The sequence below is a fragment of the Corvus cornix genome, chromosome 7, assembly GCF_000738735.6.
Source record: "Corvus cornix cornix isolate S_Up_H32 chromosome 7, ASM73873v5, whole genome shotgun sequence".
Taxonomy (NCBI): Eukaryota; Metazoa; Chordata; class Aves; order Passeriformes; family Corvidae; genus Corvus; species Corvus cornix.
The window spans coordinates 1,696,968-1,713,997 of NC_046337.1; the positions used below are offsets into that span (position 1 = coordinate 1,696,968).

The 17,030-nt window shown below is 48.2% G+C and overlaps 1 protein-coding gene across 1 annotated transcript; it reads left to right on the forward strand.

Annotated features, from left to right (window-relative positions):
- Positions 1-3,432: 3,432 nt before the first annotated feature.
- On the forward strand, positions 3,433-16,363 carry RND3 (Rho family GTPase 3). The gene is made up of 5 exons (XM_039555342.1): positions 3,433-3,683; positions 3,788-3,875; positions 10,508-10,617; positions 12,038-12,172; positions 14,298-16,363. Exons 1-5 carry the CDS (start codon positions 3,534-3,536, stop codon positions 14,547-14,549), a joined length of 735 nt encoding a protein of 244 aa, XP_039411276.1. The 5' UTR covers positions 3,433-3,533; the 3' UTR covers positions 14,550-16,363.
- Positions 16,364-17,030: the final 667 nt, after the last annotated feature.

The window sequence follows — 17,030 nt, forward strand, 5'->3', positions numbered from 1 at the left end:
ACACAGGCCAGCTCGGCTCCTGGCATCACCCGGTCACAAGGCAGCGGTGAGAAATAATCCCTTTTCATCTGTCAAGAAGTCGACTTTGACATTGATAAGACCCGCCAAAGAGATAACAAATGGGTCAGCGCTCAGAAGAACAGCGGCCCTAAACGAGGCAGGGATTCCACGCGGGCCTGGCAGAGGTGAGGGTGTTCCTCAAGAGCTGCTCCTTAAGGCGACAAAATCGCTCTGAGGGCTCCACGAGTTCTGGAACAAAATAAAAAATCCGACGTGACCGTGGAGTTAATGACCATCCGCACGCATTCCCGAGGGAGCCCACGCTTCCGACACGCAGGAAACGTGCATTTCCTAATCCGCAAGTGTTTGACCTTAAACCCCGATAATGTTCTTTTAATGTGCGTTTAGCTGCACACCAGCAGCGCGGAGGAGGGGTGGGATGTGTAAGATCCATGTTTTATGTATATCGTTCAATATTTTCCGTGGATGCTTGAGTAGTTGGCATTGCAGGGAGAGAGATCTGGAGGGCAATTTTAGATTTAAATCACTGAGCAGTTATTCTGAAACTAAAAGCACTTGTTCTCAGCTGGTTTATTACAGTCATAGAAAGTGCTCGGGCAAATTATTTGTGAGGGGAGAAAAATGTATTTTGATATTCCCATGAAATCTTAGATGGGATCAGGAGCCATTACCACGCCAATCCCAAATTGTGTGTGTGTTATTAATATACACATCATGATTTCTGGGACGGAAAGAGGAGAAACTGTGAAAGGCTACGATCAGATCTGGAGAAAAATGGGGAATTTGAGCAGAGCAAAGCACGAAACTCAGCTCTATAAATCAAAAATCCAGACTGTGTGTGAAAAATCCTGATGGAAACATCAACCCCCACTGCGTTATCCCCGGAGTTATCGAGAGATGGGAAAAGGCATGAAACGTAAGGGTTTGACATGAATAATGGGTTTATGGGGATTACCAGGTCTGGAGCAGCTTCCCCAGGGAACGCCAATGAGCTGGCAGTTTCCAAGGATTGTCCCCGGTGCCCCAAAGCAGCCCAAAATCCCTGGGGATGGGCTGGGTGACGTTGGCAGCAAACAAATCAGGCAAAGATGATATCACCAGGAGCTGCTGATGGAAGCTCTCTGCTCACGATGAGTAAGGGTTCCTTGTACGTTCAGGTTTCCACATTCCAAGCATAGCTGGACGCAGGCGGATTTTCCACGAGAGCTGTGTGAGGAGATGTCTCCTCCAGGATCCCGGAGGAGACCAATTCCTCCTCTGAGGAAGCCAAAGTACCAAGGAACGGCCGGCATCAGCTCTGGCTTTGGTCCATCTTGTGTCCATCTGTGCAGAGGTGCCCGATGGATGGATCAGGAACAGATGTTCCCACCCAGCTCCCATTTGGGATGAACAAAGAGCTCTTTCAGCCCTGTCTTCTTCTCTCCTTAGATCCAAGATATTCCTTGGTTGGTGTGTTGGGCTCCCAAAGAGCCAGAGCTGAAATTCCAGAGCTCGATCCCACCTGCCAGGAGGCTGCCATGTGTTCTGGTGTGGAGTGGAGGGAAAGGCAGAAAAACCAGGATTGGAGAACCCTTTGGAGAACACCTGAGAGCATTTACACAGCTGTGTTTTTCCGGATTTATCTCTTGTTCCAGTATTGAGGAAAAGGAGAAACTCAGCTTCCTGTGAGCATTCATTTTCTTCACTGCTTATTCCTCCCATTCCACCATTTTTCCAAAGAGCTGATGGACAGCAGGGATGGATGGAGACTGCAAAGGAGCAGCTTTTAATTTAAAAACAAAAGAAAGAGTTGGAAACTGTCTGCTCCAAGGCCTTACAAATAAGGCACACGCAGCAAATTTTACTGTTTTGCACACTGTTTCCAAACAGAAACCAATTCTTTGGAAATGAGTAATTTGACCAGCGAAAGATGTGACACGTCAGAACAAACCCCAAGAATATCAGCGCTGAATTTTGAAATGTCATGTTTGGGATTCTCTTGTGTGAGTCAGGGCAGCATCTCCCCATGGTCAAACAGGCACGAGCCAACATCTTTTTTTCAGGATGTTGTTTTAAATCTTGACAAATTGCTCACGTTTCAGCCCAGAACTGACACAGGGCCGGTTCATGACCTGGATGACTCAAGAGATAAGGCCAAGGCCACACCTTCAGGAAGGCCACCCCTGTGTCCGGCTGTTCCAGGCAAAGCCAGAACGTGAGGTTGGAGACAGGAGGGGAGGCAGACTCTGCTCCAGCCCCGCTGCCTGCTGGCAGCCCCTTTTCCAGGGATCCGGCTGCCACACGGAGCCATACGGGAAATGAGAGCAGCACTTGATGGAGATGAGTGCTACGAGCGGCTCACAAACCATCCCTTGTTCAGGGCTCTCCTTTCAGGAGCGATGCTCAATCCTCTGCTGAACCTCAGCCAGCTTCGCTTGGGGTCGTGTCCAGGAAGCGAAAAAATAGGAGGATGTTGATGGCGGGGAGGCACCGATCTCTGCTCTCTGTGACAGGGACAGCACCGAGGGAATGGCTGGAGCTGTGTCCGGGCATGTTTAGGGGGGGTGTCAGGAGGGTGCTGGGCACTGCCCAGGCTCCCCAGGGAATGGTCCTGGCCCCGAGGCTGCCAGAGCTCCAGGAGCGCTTGGACAGCGCTGCCAGGGGTGCCCAGGGTGGGGTTGTTGGGGGGTCTGTGCAGGGACAGGGGTTGGACTCTCATCCTTGTGGGTCCCTTCCAACATGGAATATTCCATGATTCCCTATTATTGTGAGATCCCGACACGTTCCTTGTGACCATATTTTGAGGGAAAAGCCCTTTTGCCCGGCATCAGGGGGCAAAGCCTCCATCCCTTCTCATCTCTCGTCATCCCTTCTCAGCTCTCCTCATCCTTTTTCAGCCCTTCTTTGTCGTCTCATCCCTCCTTATCTCTCCTCATCCCTCCTCATTCCCCTCAGCACCCTGCTCTCCTCAGCTCTCCCCAGCATCCCTCATCCCAGCCTGAGGCACTGAGCACCCCCTGAGGGACCCTGGATCACGTCTGGAGGCCGCACAGCCCCACATGCCGCTGTTCCGTCCCACAGCGCTGACACTTACAGATAAATCTGATCAATAACACCACAACCCTCTCCTTTATCACCCCCATCGCTCTGAGGGCCCCGGGCCCCCCTCACCGCCCCCCCCGCGCTCCCGGCTCCCCGCGGCTCCCCTAGGGGGCGCACTGCCCCGGCCGCGCGCGGCGAGGGGGCGTGGCCCGCGCGGCGGCGGGCGGTGATTGGCGGACGCAAGGCTATAAATAGGGGCGGGCGGCGGGGGGACAAAGCAGTGAGCGCGGGACCGGCGGGCGGCGGCGCCTCCGCGGCTCTGCCTCCTCCACCGCAGGGGTTTTATTGTGTTTTTCAAATTATTTTTGCCTTTTCGCGAGGAAACCGGGTGTGGTTTGGTTTTTGGTTGTGTTTTTTTTTTTTTTTCCTTTTTTTTTTTTTTTTTCTTTTCTCTTCTGTTGTGGCCGGCCGGAGGGACTAAGGGGAGATCAATGAAGGAAAGAAGAGCGAGCCAGAAGTTATCGAGCAAGGCGGTGATGGATCCCAACCAGAACGTGAAGTGCAAGATCGTGGTGGTGGGGGACAGCCAGTGCGGCAAGACCGCGCTGCTCCACGTCTTTGCCAAGGACTGCTTCCCCGAGGTGAGAGGGACGGCACCGGGGATGGGCTGGGGTCGGCAGCGGGGTCGGCTCGGGGCCGGGCGGCGGCGATGGGCGCGGGCTGACCGTGCGCTGTCTCCCGGCAGAGCTACGTCCCCACCGTGTTCGAGAACTACACGGCCAGCTTCGAGATCGACACGCAGCGCATCGAGCTCAGCCTCTGGGACACCTCGGGTGAGCGCTCCCGTTCGCATCCCGGGAATTCGGGGGGGGATCGGGAGGAGCGGCGGCTCCGCAGCCCCGCGGTTCCGCAGCCCCGAGCTCGCCGCGGTCCTGGCGGGGCTGCCGAGTTCCGCATGCGGCTGCTTCTGGCGGCTTTCGGACAAAAATCTCAGCTATCCTTGAAGGTTCTACTTGGCTGAGGGTGTGGGCAAGGCTCCGGGAAGCGATTTGTCAGCATTGCAGGGGAATGTGTTCTCACCTGCCTGGCTGGAAGGAGCTTTCTGAGGAGCTCTGGGGGTACCTCGGCTCCTCTGCTGCCTGCAAACCCCGCTTTGCTTTGTAGGAGAGGGAAAAGGTGTTTATGTGCTAATGGGGAATTATTTCAGCTCGCTTTGGAGCTCCTGGTAGCCTCATTAATGCCTGCTTGGTTTTTTACAAAATACAGTACTTTTCTTCCCGGTGTTTTATAGTCTTTAAGGCCAGGGAAAGGCTTTTAGGGAAAGCCTTTAGAATTCATCTCTGATTCTCTGGGATAAAGAGGGAACCGTCCTCTCTCCCGTCAGGGCTGAAGGGTCTCCTCATTTTTCCAGTTTTGCCTTCAGTGCCCGTGCCAGAAACCGGCTCAGATGCCTCAAAGGTTGAGGGGTTTGGTGCTTGGCTGGCTGAGCTCACATGTTGAGACAGGAGCTCCTCTAGATCCGCCTGTCGTTGATAATTTGGATAATTGGGCTGCACTTACAGCCAGGGGGGTGTGGGAGCACCCCAAAATTGCTGCCCCAGTGCTGGAGAGGAGCGTGGGGAGCCAGTGTGGCTCTGCCTGTGGAGAACTGAGGATGTCCAGGGGGGAATGACACCGGGAACCATTACCAGAGGTGTGGATCAACATCATCTGCAGAGCTGATCGGAAAAAAAACCTGGAGGAACTTGGCAGAACACACGATCCCTCTCTTCCTCAGGCAGCCTGTGTAGATGGCTCGGTAATGCTGAATTTGGAGCCGGCAGTTTCTCCTCAATGTGACAGCAGCTCTTTTACCAGGAATGAAAATGTTAATCCCTGTTTAAAAGAGGAGTTTAGGCGGCGGGTTGGCTTCCCTCTTGCTGTTGAGGAAATGATTCCAAATTCTTGCAACACGATTACTGGGAAAAGGCAGCCTCTGCCCACAACCAGTATCAGCTTTGCTCTGAGCTGAATTTTTTTTCTTCATCTTATGCCAAGTGAGACTTGCAGATTTCTGGAGTATGTCTGGTTGGAGCTTTCATGCTGATTACTAAGCTGGCTGGAACTATGGAGCAAGGGCTTATTAAAAATTAATAGTTATTTTGGAAAATGTTATCTTTATTAAAGTACAGCACACTTGCAGGTTGGACGTGGGAAGGTTTGGAATCTGTATGTCAAAGGCTGGAGACACCCATGGATTGAAATATTCCCTAGCACTTCAAAAGACAAAAGCAGTGGAGGAAAAAACACCTGCCAGCCTTTGTCCTCTGTCCTGGAACTCAGAGAAAATGTGGTTGAGTCAGAAGCTTGAGATCAAGTGGGTGATTTGTCTGACATCCCGAAGTGAAGAGGAAATATTTGAAAGATCCAGTGCTTGGTGTTACAAAGTGTTCCCGAGTGGATCCTCTGCCTGTGGGACTCTGTGGATGAGGAATTCTGTCTCCATGAACATGCCTTCTCACCCACTGCAAAAAGCCAGCACTACCCAAGCCCATTAACCCAGAGCAAAATCACATCAGCAGATAAGAGACAGCAGAAGATAAGAGAGTGTGTTAGCCTTATCTGAAAGTCTTGGTAATTTAATTTTTACAGGTCTTTGTCCTGGTCCTCTGCTGAGTTAGAAGAGATGTCTGAATGGCATTTTCAAAGCAGGGATAGATCTAATTAAATTAAAAATCTACCTGATTAACTGCCAGGTACTGATGGAAGATCATTGCAGCACAGGGGAGGTGATGGCTGCAATTTGTGGTGCTGGAATATCTCTGGGGAGGGGGGAAAAGATGCTGTTTAATTGAGTTTATTGCAATGTGCTGCAGATACTTCTGAGATGACTCAATCAGTACTTTATATTCACCTTTAACTCTTTTTTAACTGGGAGCATTAAACAGCCTTGCCAATTAGTCCCTTGAATTAAAATTGATAATTGGGTTCTGCAGTGAACCCTTTGGAAGGAATTACTGCCGCTTCCAACTCTTTTTTGCTCCCTGGGAAAATCAGAAAAGCTGTGGGCATTGGTTAAAATAGTTGTGTTAGGGTGAGAACAGGCCCTGCTGCCACAGTTCTGGTTTATAATTCTTTATATACCAATAACAATAATGCTTTTTTCCTGGAGGACTCTTAGGTGTCGTGCAACTGATAAAAACATTTTAAAGCTGGCTGTAAATTCACTGGGGAGTTGTTGTTGCATCTTGGATGTGCCCACAGGAATATGGGACAAGTAAGAGTGGAATGGAACGGGAAGATTCATTATTCCAATGTTTGCTGGTGCTGTCTAGTCCTGCAAGTCATTAGAAGGATTTAAATTAGCCACAGCATTAAGGGAAGCACTTGCCAAGTTGAATTTCAATGGGGTTTGGGACTACCAGCCCTCTTTCAAAGCAGGAATGTCTGGTTGCAATCTCAATACACCATAAATTACTGCGCTCTGCGGTAACATGTGGCAGTCTTGAGCTGTTTGGGAGCTCTGTGCTTGTTGTGTGAGGTGGAATATTAAAAGTTTCTCCAGGTTAAAGCTTCGTTTTGTACTTTCAGGGCCACTGTGAAGAAAAAAAACCTATATTAGTTGCCTTTATCGACCATCTAATCTGCATTTATCAAGTTTTTTGGCTCCTTTGATATTTATATTTCTTGCTAGGACAACAGCAGCTGTGGCTTAAAAATACCTTTAATTAGGTGTACATACCTGTGTCTCCCTAAAATGTATTTTAGGAGGTTTTTTTATTGTTTGAACCATGGCTACTGCAATAAAATAATTCTCAACAGGGCCAAAAATACTTACAACTGCTGGGGATTAGCAAGTAATTAAATCCAGAAGGGCCTTGGAGCTGTGAGTCGAGTTAGTTTTGCTGTGATTTTGACTGTATGCAGTGTACTCAGTGTCCATACAGACACAGAAATGAGTTGGGAAGTTCCGTGCTGAAACCTTTCAGGAGAGAGCTGAAACCTAGAGGAATTAAAGTTGCTGATTCCCCGAATTCCCTGGCAGTAGGGACTGCAAAGGGAAAGCCCAATTGCTGTCTTTGCCTCCCAGTTCTCTTGCAGCTTGGCTGTGTTGAATTCTGTGATTTTCTTCTTTGAATTGCTCATCTTAGCAGGGTTTTCTTACTACTTTTACAAGGGAATTAATTAGAATTGATAACTGGGAATGCCAAGTGCCCTCCCAGAGTTTTCCCTGTGAAGTGTGATCACAGAAAAAACTGAATATTGTGATATCTGTGTGCTTGGAGATGACCTGCACTGAAAATCCACCTCAGCCATCCCTGGTTTTTGTTTTTTGGAAGGAGGAAAACCATCAGCACTGAATCAGCTCCTTGGAGCAGCCAGTGTTTGATGTGTTTTCTGTGCAGCTGATAATTAGTGGGCCCAAGGGTTTGGGAGTGAGAATGCTGCTGTTCATCTGTTGTTCTTTCAGTTGACTGGACTCCAAAAGGCTCCAAAGCCTAATTCCTGGTGGCTGCTTGCTGGTGTGGAAATAGGAAAGTCTTGCCTGTTACTGAGCTCTCCTTGCCTGGGGATGTGGAGCTGAACCCTCTGGTGCCTTTGCATCTTCCAGCCAAACGCCTCTCCCCAATCCAGCACCTTCAAGTAGTGCTAAACCACCAAAAAATTCAACATTCTTCGACTTCTAGTGACGTAACTCTGGTCTTTATTAAGACAGCAATATTGAAGCCTAAGCTTGGCATCCCCCATAGACCAAACCCAAGCATATTGCTTAGGAGGGGTTTTATTTCAGTTTAAAAGCTGACTTTCTGTTGGACTCTGCATGAAACATAAGGTTTCAAAAGCAGATCGTTCTTAATGTTGAAAGTATTTTTGGCTGAAATTACTGAAGCTGCCAAACAAATTTTAAAAAAGGAGGATTGCAGCTGGAATGAATGTCCAGCACAATGGAAAATGAACTTCAGCCTTATCAGCAACTCCTTGATAAAACTGAAAAACCACCCATGTTGTCCTTGCCAAAAATGTTTTATTTTGCAGGAACAGATCCCAAACACAAATAGGTTTTGTTGTTTTTTTTTTTTTCCCCCACAAATACCACGGCTCCAATTCCACATTCTCCTTCTGTTTTCGAGGGTTGGCACGGCTTCAGATCTGCAAAGGAACATGAAAAAGAGGGAGCAGCCTCGCTGGGCTGTGCTGGAGTTGTCTGTTCAGACTTGAGTGAGCCTCATTCCTGACATTCCTGCCTTCTGAGGGTTTCTCTGGGCAAAGGGATGAAAATGCCAGCTTGAATAGGCCTGCACAGCGAGGGCTGCAGCCCCTCTTTATTTGCACAGGAATAAAGGTTTGGTTACTGGCTGCTGAATGAGAGCAGGAAATTTCCTTTGTGGATCCTGCAGCTCGAGGAGTTTGAAATGAGCTCTGTTTGTTCTGCCACACACCAGCCTGGAGAAAAGGTGGGGAATATTCCTCCCAAGCTTGCTGAAAGTGCTTTTATTCCACCTCAGCATCTTAAATAGGAGAAATTCGGGGGGGGGGGGGGGGCGGTGGGAAGAAAAAGCCTCCAAGCAAAGCAGCTCCAGCTGCCAGGGTGGGAAGGAGTCTCGGGGCTGGAGGTGGTGACTCTGTGTATACATAAATACATCTCCTGGACATATATGGGATGCTGAATCCCTGGAGCCTGCTGAGTGAGCCCATAGGTATTTGTCTGAGGAATGAGTTTCTGGGTGAGGCTTTGCCGAGACTCCTTTCTAGCCAGCAACCATTAAGAATCCTCAATCCTGCCCTTACTTGCTGGAGCTCAGCGAGATGTGGCAGCCAGGCAGTGCTTTAATGTCACCCAGGTGGCTCTTGGTGGCACTGGGTGCTGCAGTTCCTCTGTCCAGGGTGAATAACTCAGCCCTGGGGCTCCAGGATGAATAACCTGGCCCTGGGGCTGCAGGACAGGGCTGTAATAGCAGTGCTGGAGATAGTGGGGAGTAATTAGCAGTGGAAAATGCTTATTGATAGCTGCAGTGAGTAGTTAACTCCGGGTCACCTCGCTTAGATTTGTTCCCGACGTGTCATTTGTGCTGAATTCAGCTGAAGTGGGGTGTGAAGAGCCTTTTCTGACAGCTGCCTCTCAGTCAGATTGACATCGTTTACAGAGATGAGCATTCGAATTAAATCCTTCTCGTTCACCAAATTACCTTCTGCTACCTAGTTTGGTAATGCTTCACTCCCCATGTGTTATTCCTCATTTCAAAAACAACATTCCTGGGATTCTTGCCTCCTTCCCGTGCGGGAGAAGCTGGCCAAGTGAAGTCATCTGCGAGCCGTTCACACCATTCCCCGCTCGGGGTTCTGCAACAGCCTGAGCTGTCTGTCAGGGGAAAAACTTGAGGAATTCCTCTAATCCAGTTAATAATCGGAGGCCTTACAGCCAGTTCATTCTGGAGAGCTGGGAAATTGATGGGATAATGAGCTGATAACCCCCCAGACTCCTGAGTTCTTGTGGTGGGTGGTCTGTGCTGCATTTTAGGGTCTGCTGTGTTTTAGGCTCATGAGGAAAATACAGAAATAAGGATGTATGATGGCTAACAAAATGAATGTTAAGTTGCCCAAACCCTTGCCCTGTTGGGCCACTGACCTGGTTTAAATGTCCTTCTAAATCAGAAATCCTCAGGAAGTGAAGCTCAGCACTGTTAAGGCCAAACCAAATGGTGGTTGAGTGACTGCAACTTCTTAGAAAAAACAAAGATTTTTTTTTCCTTTTTTTTTCCTTTTTTTTTTCTTTTTTTCCCCCCAAAACCTGTTGCCAGATTCACCAGATGATTAAAATACAATTTTTAACTTTGGATGTATTTTAGCTCTTCACATCATGATTGTTGTTAAGGAAAACAGAATATCCCTTCACAGCCCTGTAAGTAAGACAAGCACAAAGAGCAATACCTACATCTGTTCCCCCAGATTACTAAAGTAGCTTTGATCTTGTTGATAAAAATCTGGTTTATGGGCTAAACATAAACATTTATTGCAAGCTTTATTGGTTTACAGAGTAATGAGGCTTTTTGTGACAGATAAGTTGTGTGCTTGCCTGCGGGATTGGGATTTTTCCCTGCTGGAAATCTGTTTCCTGCAACAAGTTCTTTAATTTGAAGCAAGAGTTTCTTCTAAAAATTGCCAATGTGACAACTGAAGATGCTTTTTGCACTTGGAGCTATTTGTTTTAAATTGGCTGTTAGACAAATCAAAGCTGAGGAATTTCAAATCTGCTTTGGAAGAGCTTTTTGGAGTTCAAGGATTTGTTCCCCTGCAGGTTAATGCTGGGCCTTCAACTTGGGCTGACCCCGTTTCCCTCTCCTTGGGAGCATCCCGAGCTTTTGGTGGGTGACAGATCACTGGGGGGGCATCACTGAAAGCCTCTCTGAGCTTTCTGAATAAGCCTGGATGACTGCAGGAAGAGGAAAAGAGCAGTTAATGAAGATGTTGTTTGTGTTCCCTGCAGGGTCCCCTTATTACGACAACGTCCGCCCGCTCTCCTACCCGGACTCCGATGCTGTCCTGATCTGCTTTGACATCAGTCGGCCAGAAACCCTGGATAGTGTCCTAAAAAAGGCAAGTATTTGAGCAGTCCCTGAGCATGGAGCTGCTGGAGAAGCTCATCTTTAAATCCCTGCAGTGGTGCTGTTCCTACACTGGAAACTTCCACTTTGTTTCTTTTAATGGAGCGATGACAGGAGGGTGCTTTAATTTGAGGTCATTTGTTTGAAAGGGCTGGATGTTAATTGGAAACAAGAACTCACTAATGGACACTTGGGGCTGGAGAAAATCCTCAATCCTCAGCCCTGAGACAGCAAGGAATTGTTGAGGGTGGTGTGAGGTGCTGTAAGACATTGTCTGTCACGTGTTCCTGTAGCAGGATTGGGAAACTTTGCTGCGTTGTAGGGGTGGTTAAAAATTGTCTGCCGAGTGTTTGGACTTCTGCCATGGCCTTACATAATTTGTGAGGCTGACATTACAAGGAGCCAGTGACAAATGCCTCTGGAAGCCACCAGCAGTGGCACAGAAATGCAGCCCTGCCCCAAACCTCTCATGAGATCACTGATCCGAGCATGTGTCAGACTTCCCATGAGCTCAAACACGGAGTTTTCATAATCAGGCTCTGTGTTTGCAAGGTGGTCCTGGTCCTCTCCTTGGCTGCTGAGCATGAGTCGACTTCACAGTGGGTCTTGGGGCTTAATGACCTGAAGTTCCTTTTTTTTCTGAGGCTGGGGCCAGTGATTCTTGTCTCACTGGGGTAAAGTGGCTTACAATGCTCTGAACAGCCTACAAAAAACACTTCAGAACTGTTCTCTCTGTGCCAAAAAGAGTCCAGAACTGTGTTTTTTGTGCCCCTGCTAATGCTGGTTGCTTAATTCTGCAAGAGTTTTTTCTTAATATGATTTTAAACCCAAATGGTAGCCCTAAATTTTAGGGAATATCATCTGTTTGGTTTATGCTGTGAAGTTTTTTGCTTTGGGTTCTCAACGTAGCCTTGTGGAAAGGGTGAAAGGCAATGAATTTCTCCCAAGTTCTGTCTGAAGGGCTCGTTGCTGGTTCACTTTGGGCAGGTTTGTGTAGTTTTAGGTGTGAGAATGCAGCAGTAAACCCCCATGGAGCCCTGCTGACGTTGTGCTTGTACAGGAGCTGCCTCTGCAGCCGTGTCTTGAGGAGCTGCTGAAGGTGGGGACACCAATTCTGCACCTGGCTGGGGCTGGGTGTGAGAAACAGCAGCTCTGCAAACCTTTGCTCATGTGGGTAAACAATCTCATTCCCTCCTGATTAGTAAGCCCGTGGAATTCACGAGTGTGTGAGATAGGAAGATTTCATCCTTGGCCAGGTTCTGCTGGAGCCGGTGCCTTCAAAAATTACCTTGAAGGCAAACACAACCATTACATAAAAATACTCCAGCAGGGAATGTCAGGACTTCTCAAACCTCTGCTTGCACCCATTGCTTCTTTGGGTTTAAACCTTCAACAACTTCTGATTTTTCCAGTGGAAAGGTGAAATCCAGGAGTTCTGCCCCAACACCAAGATGCTTCTGGTGGGGTGCAAGTCGGACCTGCGCACTGATGTCAGCACGCTGGTGGAGCTCTCCAACCACAGGCAGACCCCCGTGTCCTACGACCAGGTAGGGGCCACCTCCTTTTTTGTTCTTCAGGGGGGAAGATCAACCTCTTTTCTGTCACTGGAGCCCTCATTGTGGCCAACTTCTCCCTCGTGATGCCACGAGTGCAGCCTGAAAGGCAGATTTGCACCTCTGGTGTGGGTGGAGATGGATTTAGAAGCTATTTAGGGCTAAAGGAAATCCTGCAGCCCCACAAGAAATCATAAAATCATCCCTTTAAACCTCAAAAATTGTTGCCTTTTTGCTTGCAAATTGCTTTTTAGGTGAGTTGTAAAAGAACTTCCTGCTTTTCTATGCCTGCATGCACCAAAGATGTGGCTGAAAGGTGACACATCCTGTTTATTCACTGACAAATTGGTAAAATTGCTGTCTGCAGACTTCAGATTTGAATAATGTTGGCTTGACTTTAGAATCATGACATTATATTGGAATCTAATCTGTCCCCAGCTCCTTAAAAAACACCTTGTCCCTCCCTCTGGAGGTGCAGCAAAGCCAGAAGGCATCTTCATTCTTGATGAGTTCTTTGCTCTTGGGGGAGTGAGAAATTCAGAGCCAGGCATGAGAGGAGCTGAGGTGAAAGGGAAAGGAATCAGGTCATGGGAGAGAGAGCAGGATGTAGGGAGCAGGGAAACTGGGCTCTGAGGTGAACTTCCCTTTATTACTCACATGTGTGTGATCATTCATGGCTGCTGAATCACGGTGCTGGTGGCAGCTACACCCTGTGGGAGGGACAGTGGCACCTCCACGAGTCACCTCAGTGTCTTTAGCCTGTGCTGGCAGCCAGTTTGAGATGTTTCATCCCTCGTGTTTTCCAAACCAGCAGCTCCTGATGTGGGGTTGCTAAGGATGCAGCATGTTTACATTGGAAAACGGCAGTACTTCAGTAAAATCCCCGAGTCGTTCCATGAGAGGGATCAAAAATCTGCTGGCAGGTGGATTTTTTTCCCTGGATTCACAGCTCAGCCTGTACCCCCGAGGAGCAGGAGTCAGCTGAACACAAGGGACACACAGCTTCTTCTAAAAATCCCCTGGCCTGGCTAAGCCTCTGTGGGATCAGAGCTTTCCCATTCCTCTGAGCTCCCTCAGGAAGCGCTGAGAGGACGAGGACGTGCTGGTGACACCCTGCTCCAGCCTCCCAGGGAGCTACACCTGAGCAAACATTGCTGAGGCTCAGCTCAGTACGAGCTGAGATGTTTAACTGTGGGGAGGGCTCATCCTACAAGCACCTGCTCCCTTATCAGCCTCTCCCCCTTCCCACTGATAAGGTGGCTGCATCACTGCAGGGCAAACAGGAGGCTGCATCCCCAGGGATTGGTGCCATCAGCCTGGCACTGGAGCAGGCAGCAGCAGCTCAGGGATATGTGAGGAGCAGCACGTCAAGGATGTGGTTGGATTTCGTAACTTAGTAAAGATTCATCCCTCAGAAAGAAAATTCCCTTGGAACAGCTCCCACTTTTGCACATAATGCTGTATTGTGTTCTGGTAGCAAAATCCACCTTGGGGTACTGGGCTGTTGTCATCTGTCACATGTTGGCTTGTTTGCCTTGTGCTGCTGGAGCAAATATCCCTGCTTTGACTTCTTAAAGTCAAAAAAGATGGACTCCTACAACCCCTCATGTCCTTTTCTGTTTTTTTTCCCTGTTCCCTATCAGGAAGTTGATAGAACTATCCCAGAGCACATTTCCCTAAGGACTTTGCCCTCTTCCTGGAGCTGTAACAGGGACTCTGTTCCAGGTCAGGAGCAGCTGGATATTCTTTAAGAGCACAGAATACATTTTGTCTTTGGAGATTTCAAGCTTCAGTCTGGAAGCTGCCAGATTTTCCAGGAAATTCCTGGATTCAGGTTATGGTGAAACTGCTGAACAGGCCCCACTCAGCCTCCCCTGGCTTTTCCCAGTTGTTTGCAGTCACTGAGCTGCTCTTCTCTCCCAGTTTGTGCTTATCAGCACAGGAGATAAGGCTTGGACACTCATTTAACTCCTCCTGGAAGGAAAGCTCTGTTTATTTTCCCAAATCAGCTGTGGGAGCTTTGGGTTTTCCAGGGAAACAGCGCTGAGCTGGAATTGTGAGGCTTGCTCAGGCTCTCTGCACAACTTGGTATTGATCACATGTTCTTTTTTCCCCTCAGGGTGCAAATATGGCCAAACAGATTGGAGCAGCCACATACATCGAATGCTCAGCCTTACAGTCAGAAAACAGTGTCAGAGACATTTTTCACGTCGCCACCCTGGCGTGTGTGAACAAAACAAACAAAAATGTGAAACGAAACAAATCTCAGAGGGCCACAAAGCGAATTTCACACATGCCTGGCAGGCCAGAACTGTCCACAGTGGCCACGGACTTGAGAAAGGACAAAGCAAAGAGTTGCACGGTGATGTGAAGGAGCTGGGATTGCCTGGAGGAGGAGGAGGAGGAGGAAGAAGAGGATCCAGGAGGGGTTGGAGCTCAATGAAGTCACAGCCACGGGGTGTTTAATGAGGGCTTTGCCAGTGCTTTCACGGAGGCTTCTCCTGTTGTGTGAGACTGTACTTAAGGACTGAGCAGCAGGAAGAAGAGGCTCTGAGAGAGGCGGCATCAGGAATTTCTGTTGAAGACAATGCCAAAAAAATGATAATAAAAGGGAAAACGTTTGAATGTGCTGAGAGAGGAGAGAGAGAGTGATTGGGAAAAGAACCCTGCAAAGGAGAGATGTCATGGACAGCGCTTGTTTCTTTTAGTAACGCCCTGCTCCTGGATGCCACCACTTTGATTTCATTCAAATAATACTTTAATGGGATTTTTTTTTTTTTTTAATGAAGACGTTATTAATACGCCCTTCTCATTAAGGAACTATCCCCGTGACCTTAGAGTTGGTTTTCCAAAGGATATGATCCCTTTTTTTTTTTTTTTTTAAGTAGCTGATTGTGAAAATGGAGAGGATACCGAGGCCTGTGTGTCACCTAGAGGAAAACCGGGGAGAAGTCTGGAGTTTTGCCTTCCTGATCCATGTTGGAGCATGTTGGGAATGAAGACAGCTGTTTGAGGATTCCCAGAATTTCCGTGGAAATGAGATGGATCAAATTTGGGGGGGGGGGAGGGGGGGTACTGGGGGCAAACCAGCCCAGCAGGGCTCTGACTCGGCTGTTCCTCTTTGTGGTTGTGCTGTGGAGTGGAAATGGTGCCCAGTCCTGCTGTTCTGTGTGGCCACGTTGCTGTAGGTTCAAGTGGAAGGTGCTGAGAGCTGTGATGGCAAATGATCCGTAGTTTTCCAGCCCTGATCATTCCTTAAGCCTTACTGCCCACCTGGGGAAGCCCCAAAACCCCCTGGGCTTCTCCCAGGAGCTGGAGAGCCCGTGGATCCCGGAGAAAGCTGCAGACAAGTGCTGTTCTGGGATGTGGTTACAAAAGAAAAAAAAGAAAATACCCCTCAAAAACCTGCAAATGAGCCAGCAGAGCCTTTTGTGATGCTCCTCATTTTGGGGAGGAAACGGGGTCTGAGGAACTGTGAGGCCTTAAGGGGTCCCCTGTGGGAATTGGATGCTGCCCTTAGTTTTAGGATTAACACGAAAGTGTCCAACCCCCAGCCCTGAAATGGGGTGAACTGGTTCAGTCCAATCCCTTTTTGCTGTTGTTACACTGAATTAAATCAGCTTTTCCAGTGGTTTGCAACTCTTCCTGACCCACCCAACTTCTCCCAGAGGAAGGAGCCCAAAGCTCTGACCGGGCTGGTTGCTGCTTGTGGAGGACAAGCATTTCATTGCCAAGGGTGATGCTTCGTTTTTGAAGTGTTAAAAGCTCTGTTCACTCGTGCAAAGGTAAAGGTGAGCTCAGAATTCAAACTCGGTTCTGTGTGTTGCCAGCACTTTGTTTCATCTGAGAAAAGAAGACAAAAAAAAAAAAAAAAATCCCATTCCCATTCTGGTTATTTCCCACCAAAAAAAAAAAAAAAAAAAGACATTTTTGACCATAATAAGCTTTTAATTGATGCAACAGTGCTCTTAGGGCAGTATTACAAAATAGCTGGTAAGTGCTTCTTTCTGTATTTAAATATTGTGGAAAAAATAAGTTATAACTGTTATAAAGCAGGACATTCATTACTTTTTTTTTTTTTAATTGTTGAAGTCACTTTGTATGTTTGGTTAATGTTTCTGCAGTATTTATTAAAATACCTTTTTTTTTTTTTCCTTTGAATTAAAAAAAACCAAAAAAAAGGAATTTTCTTGTGGTGGAAATCATTAATAATTGTGTGGTTTTGGGGCTTCACTGTGCTGAGCTCCAGGCCAGGAATGGCTGGGATTTAAACAGGAATCTTTCTCTTGCAACAGCCCCTTTTGGGCATTAAATTTCCCACTTTGCTGTGGGTTCCTTCTCCAAGTTGTTTCCCAAAAATGCCGGAGGCAGAGGAGCAAAGCAAACAAGTGGGGTTGCTTTGCTTTGCCTCTCAAGCTGAATTTTCACATTTTCAAATTCAGCTTTCAGGTTGTTCTTTGCCAGAAATGCAGCAAAACTCATTCCCAGCCGAGGGATGTTCCCGTTGCTGTCAGCGCTGGGAGTTCCTTGGGATTCCGAGTTGTCCTGCCCGGCGTGAGGCTCCTGTGGGACACAGAAGCTGCAGCTCATCCTCCCCTCCCAAGGGCTTCTCCCGCTGTCAGTCCAGGCAGGAAAGCTTGGAATTGTCTCCCTGTGCCACTCTCCATCTCAGAATTCCCAGCAGTTGTTCCTTGGCACTGCCCTGATGGTTCTTTGCTGCTCCTGACAACCCAGCAGCTCTGCAGGTGCTGTAATTGATGAGTGAGGGGTTAATTAATTAGTTACCCTCCTGCCCAAACCCTCCCTGTCATTGCCACCTTTGGTTTGAGCCTTGGTGTCTCCACCTGTGCCA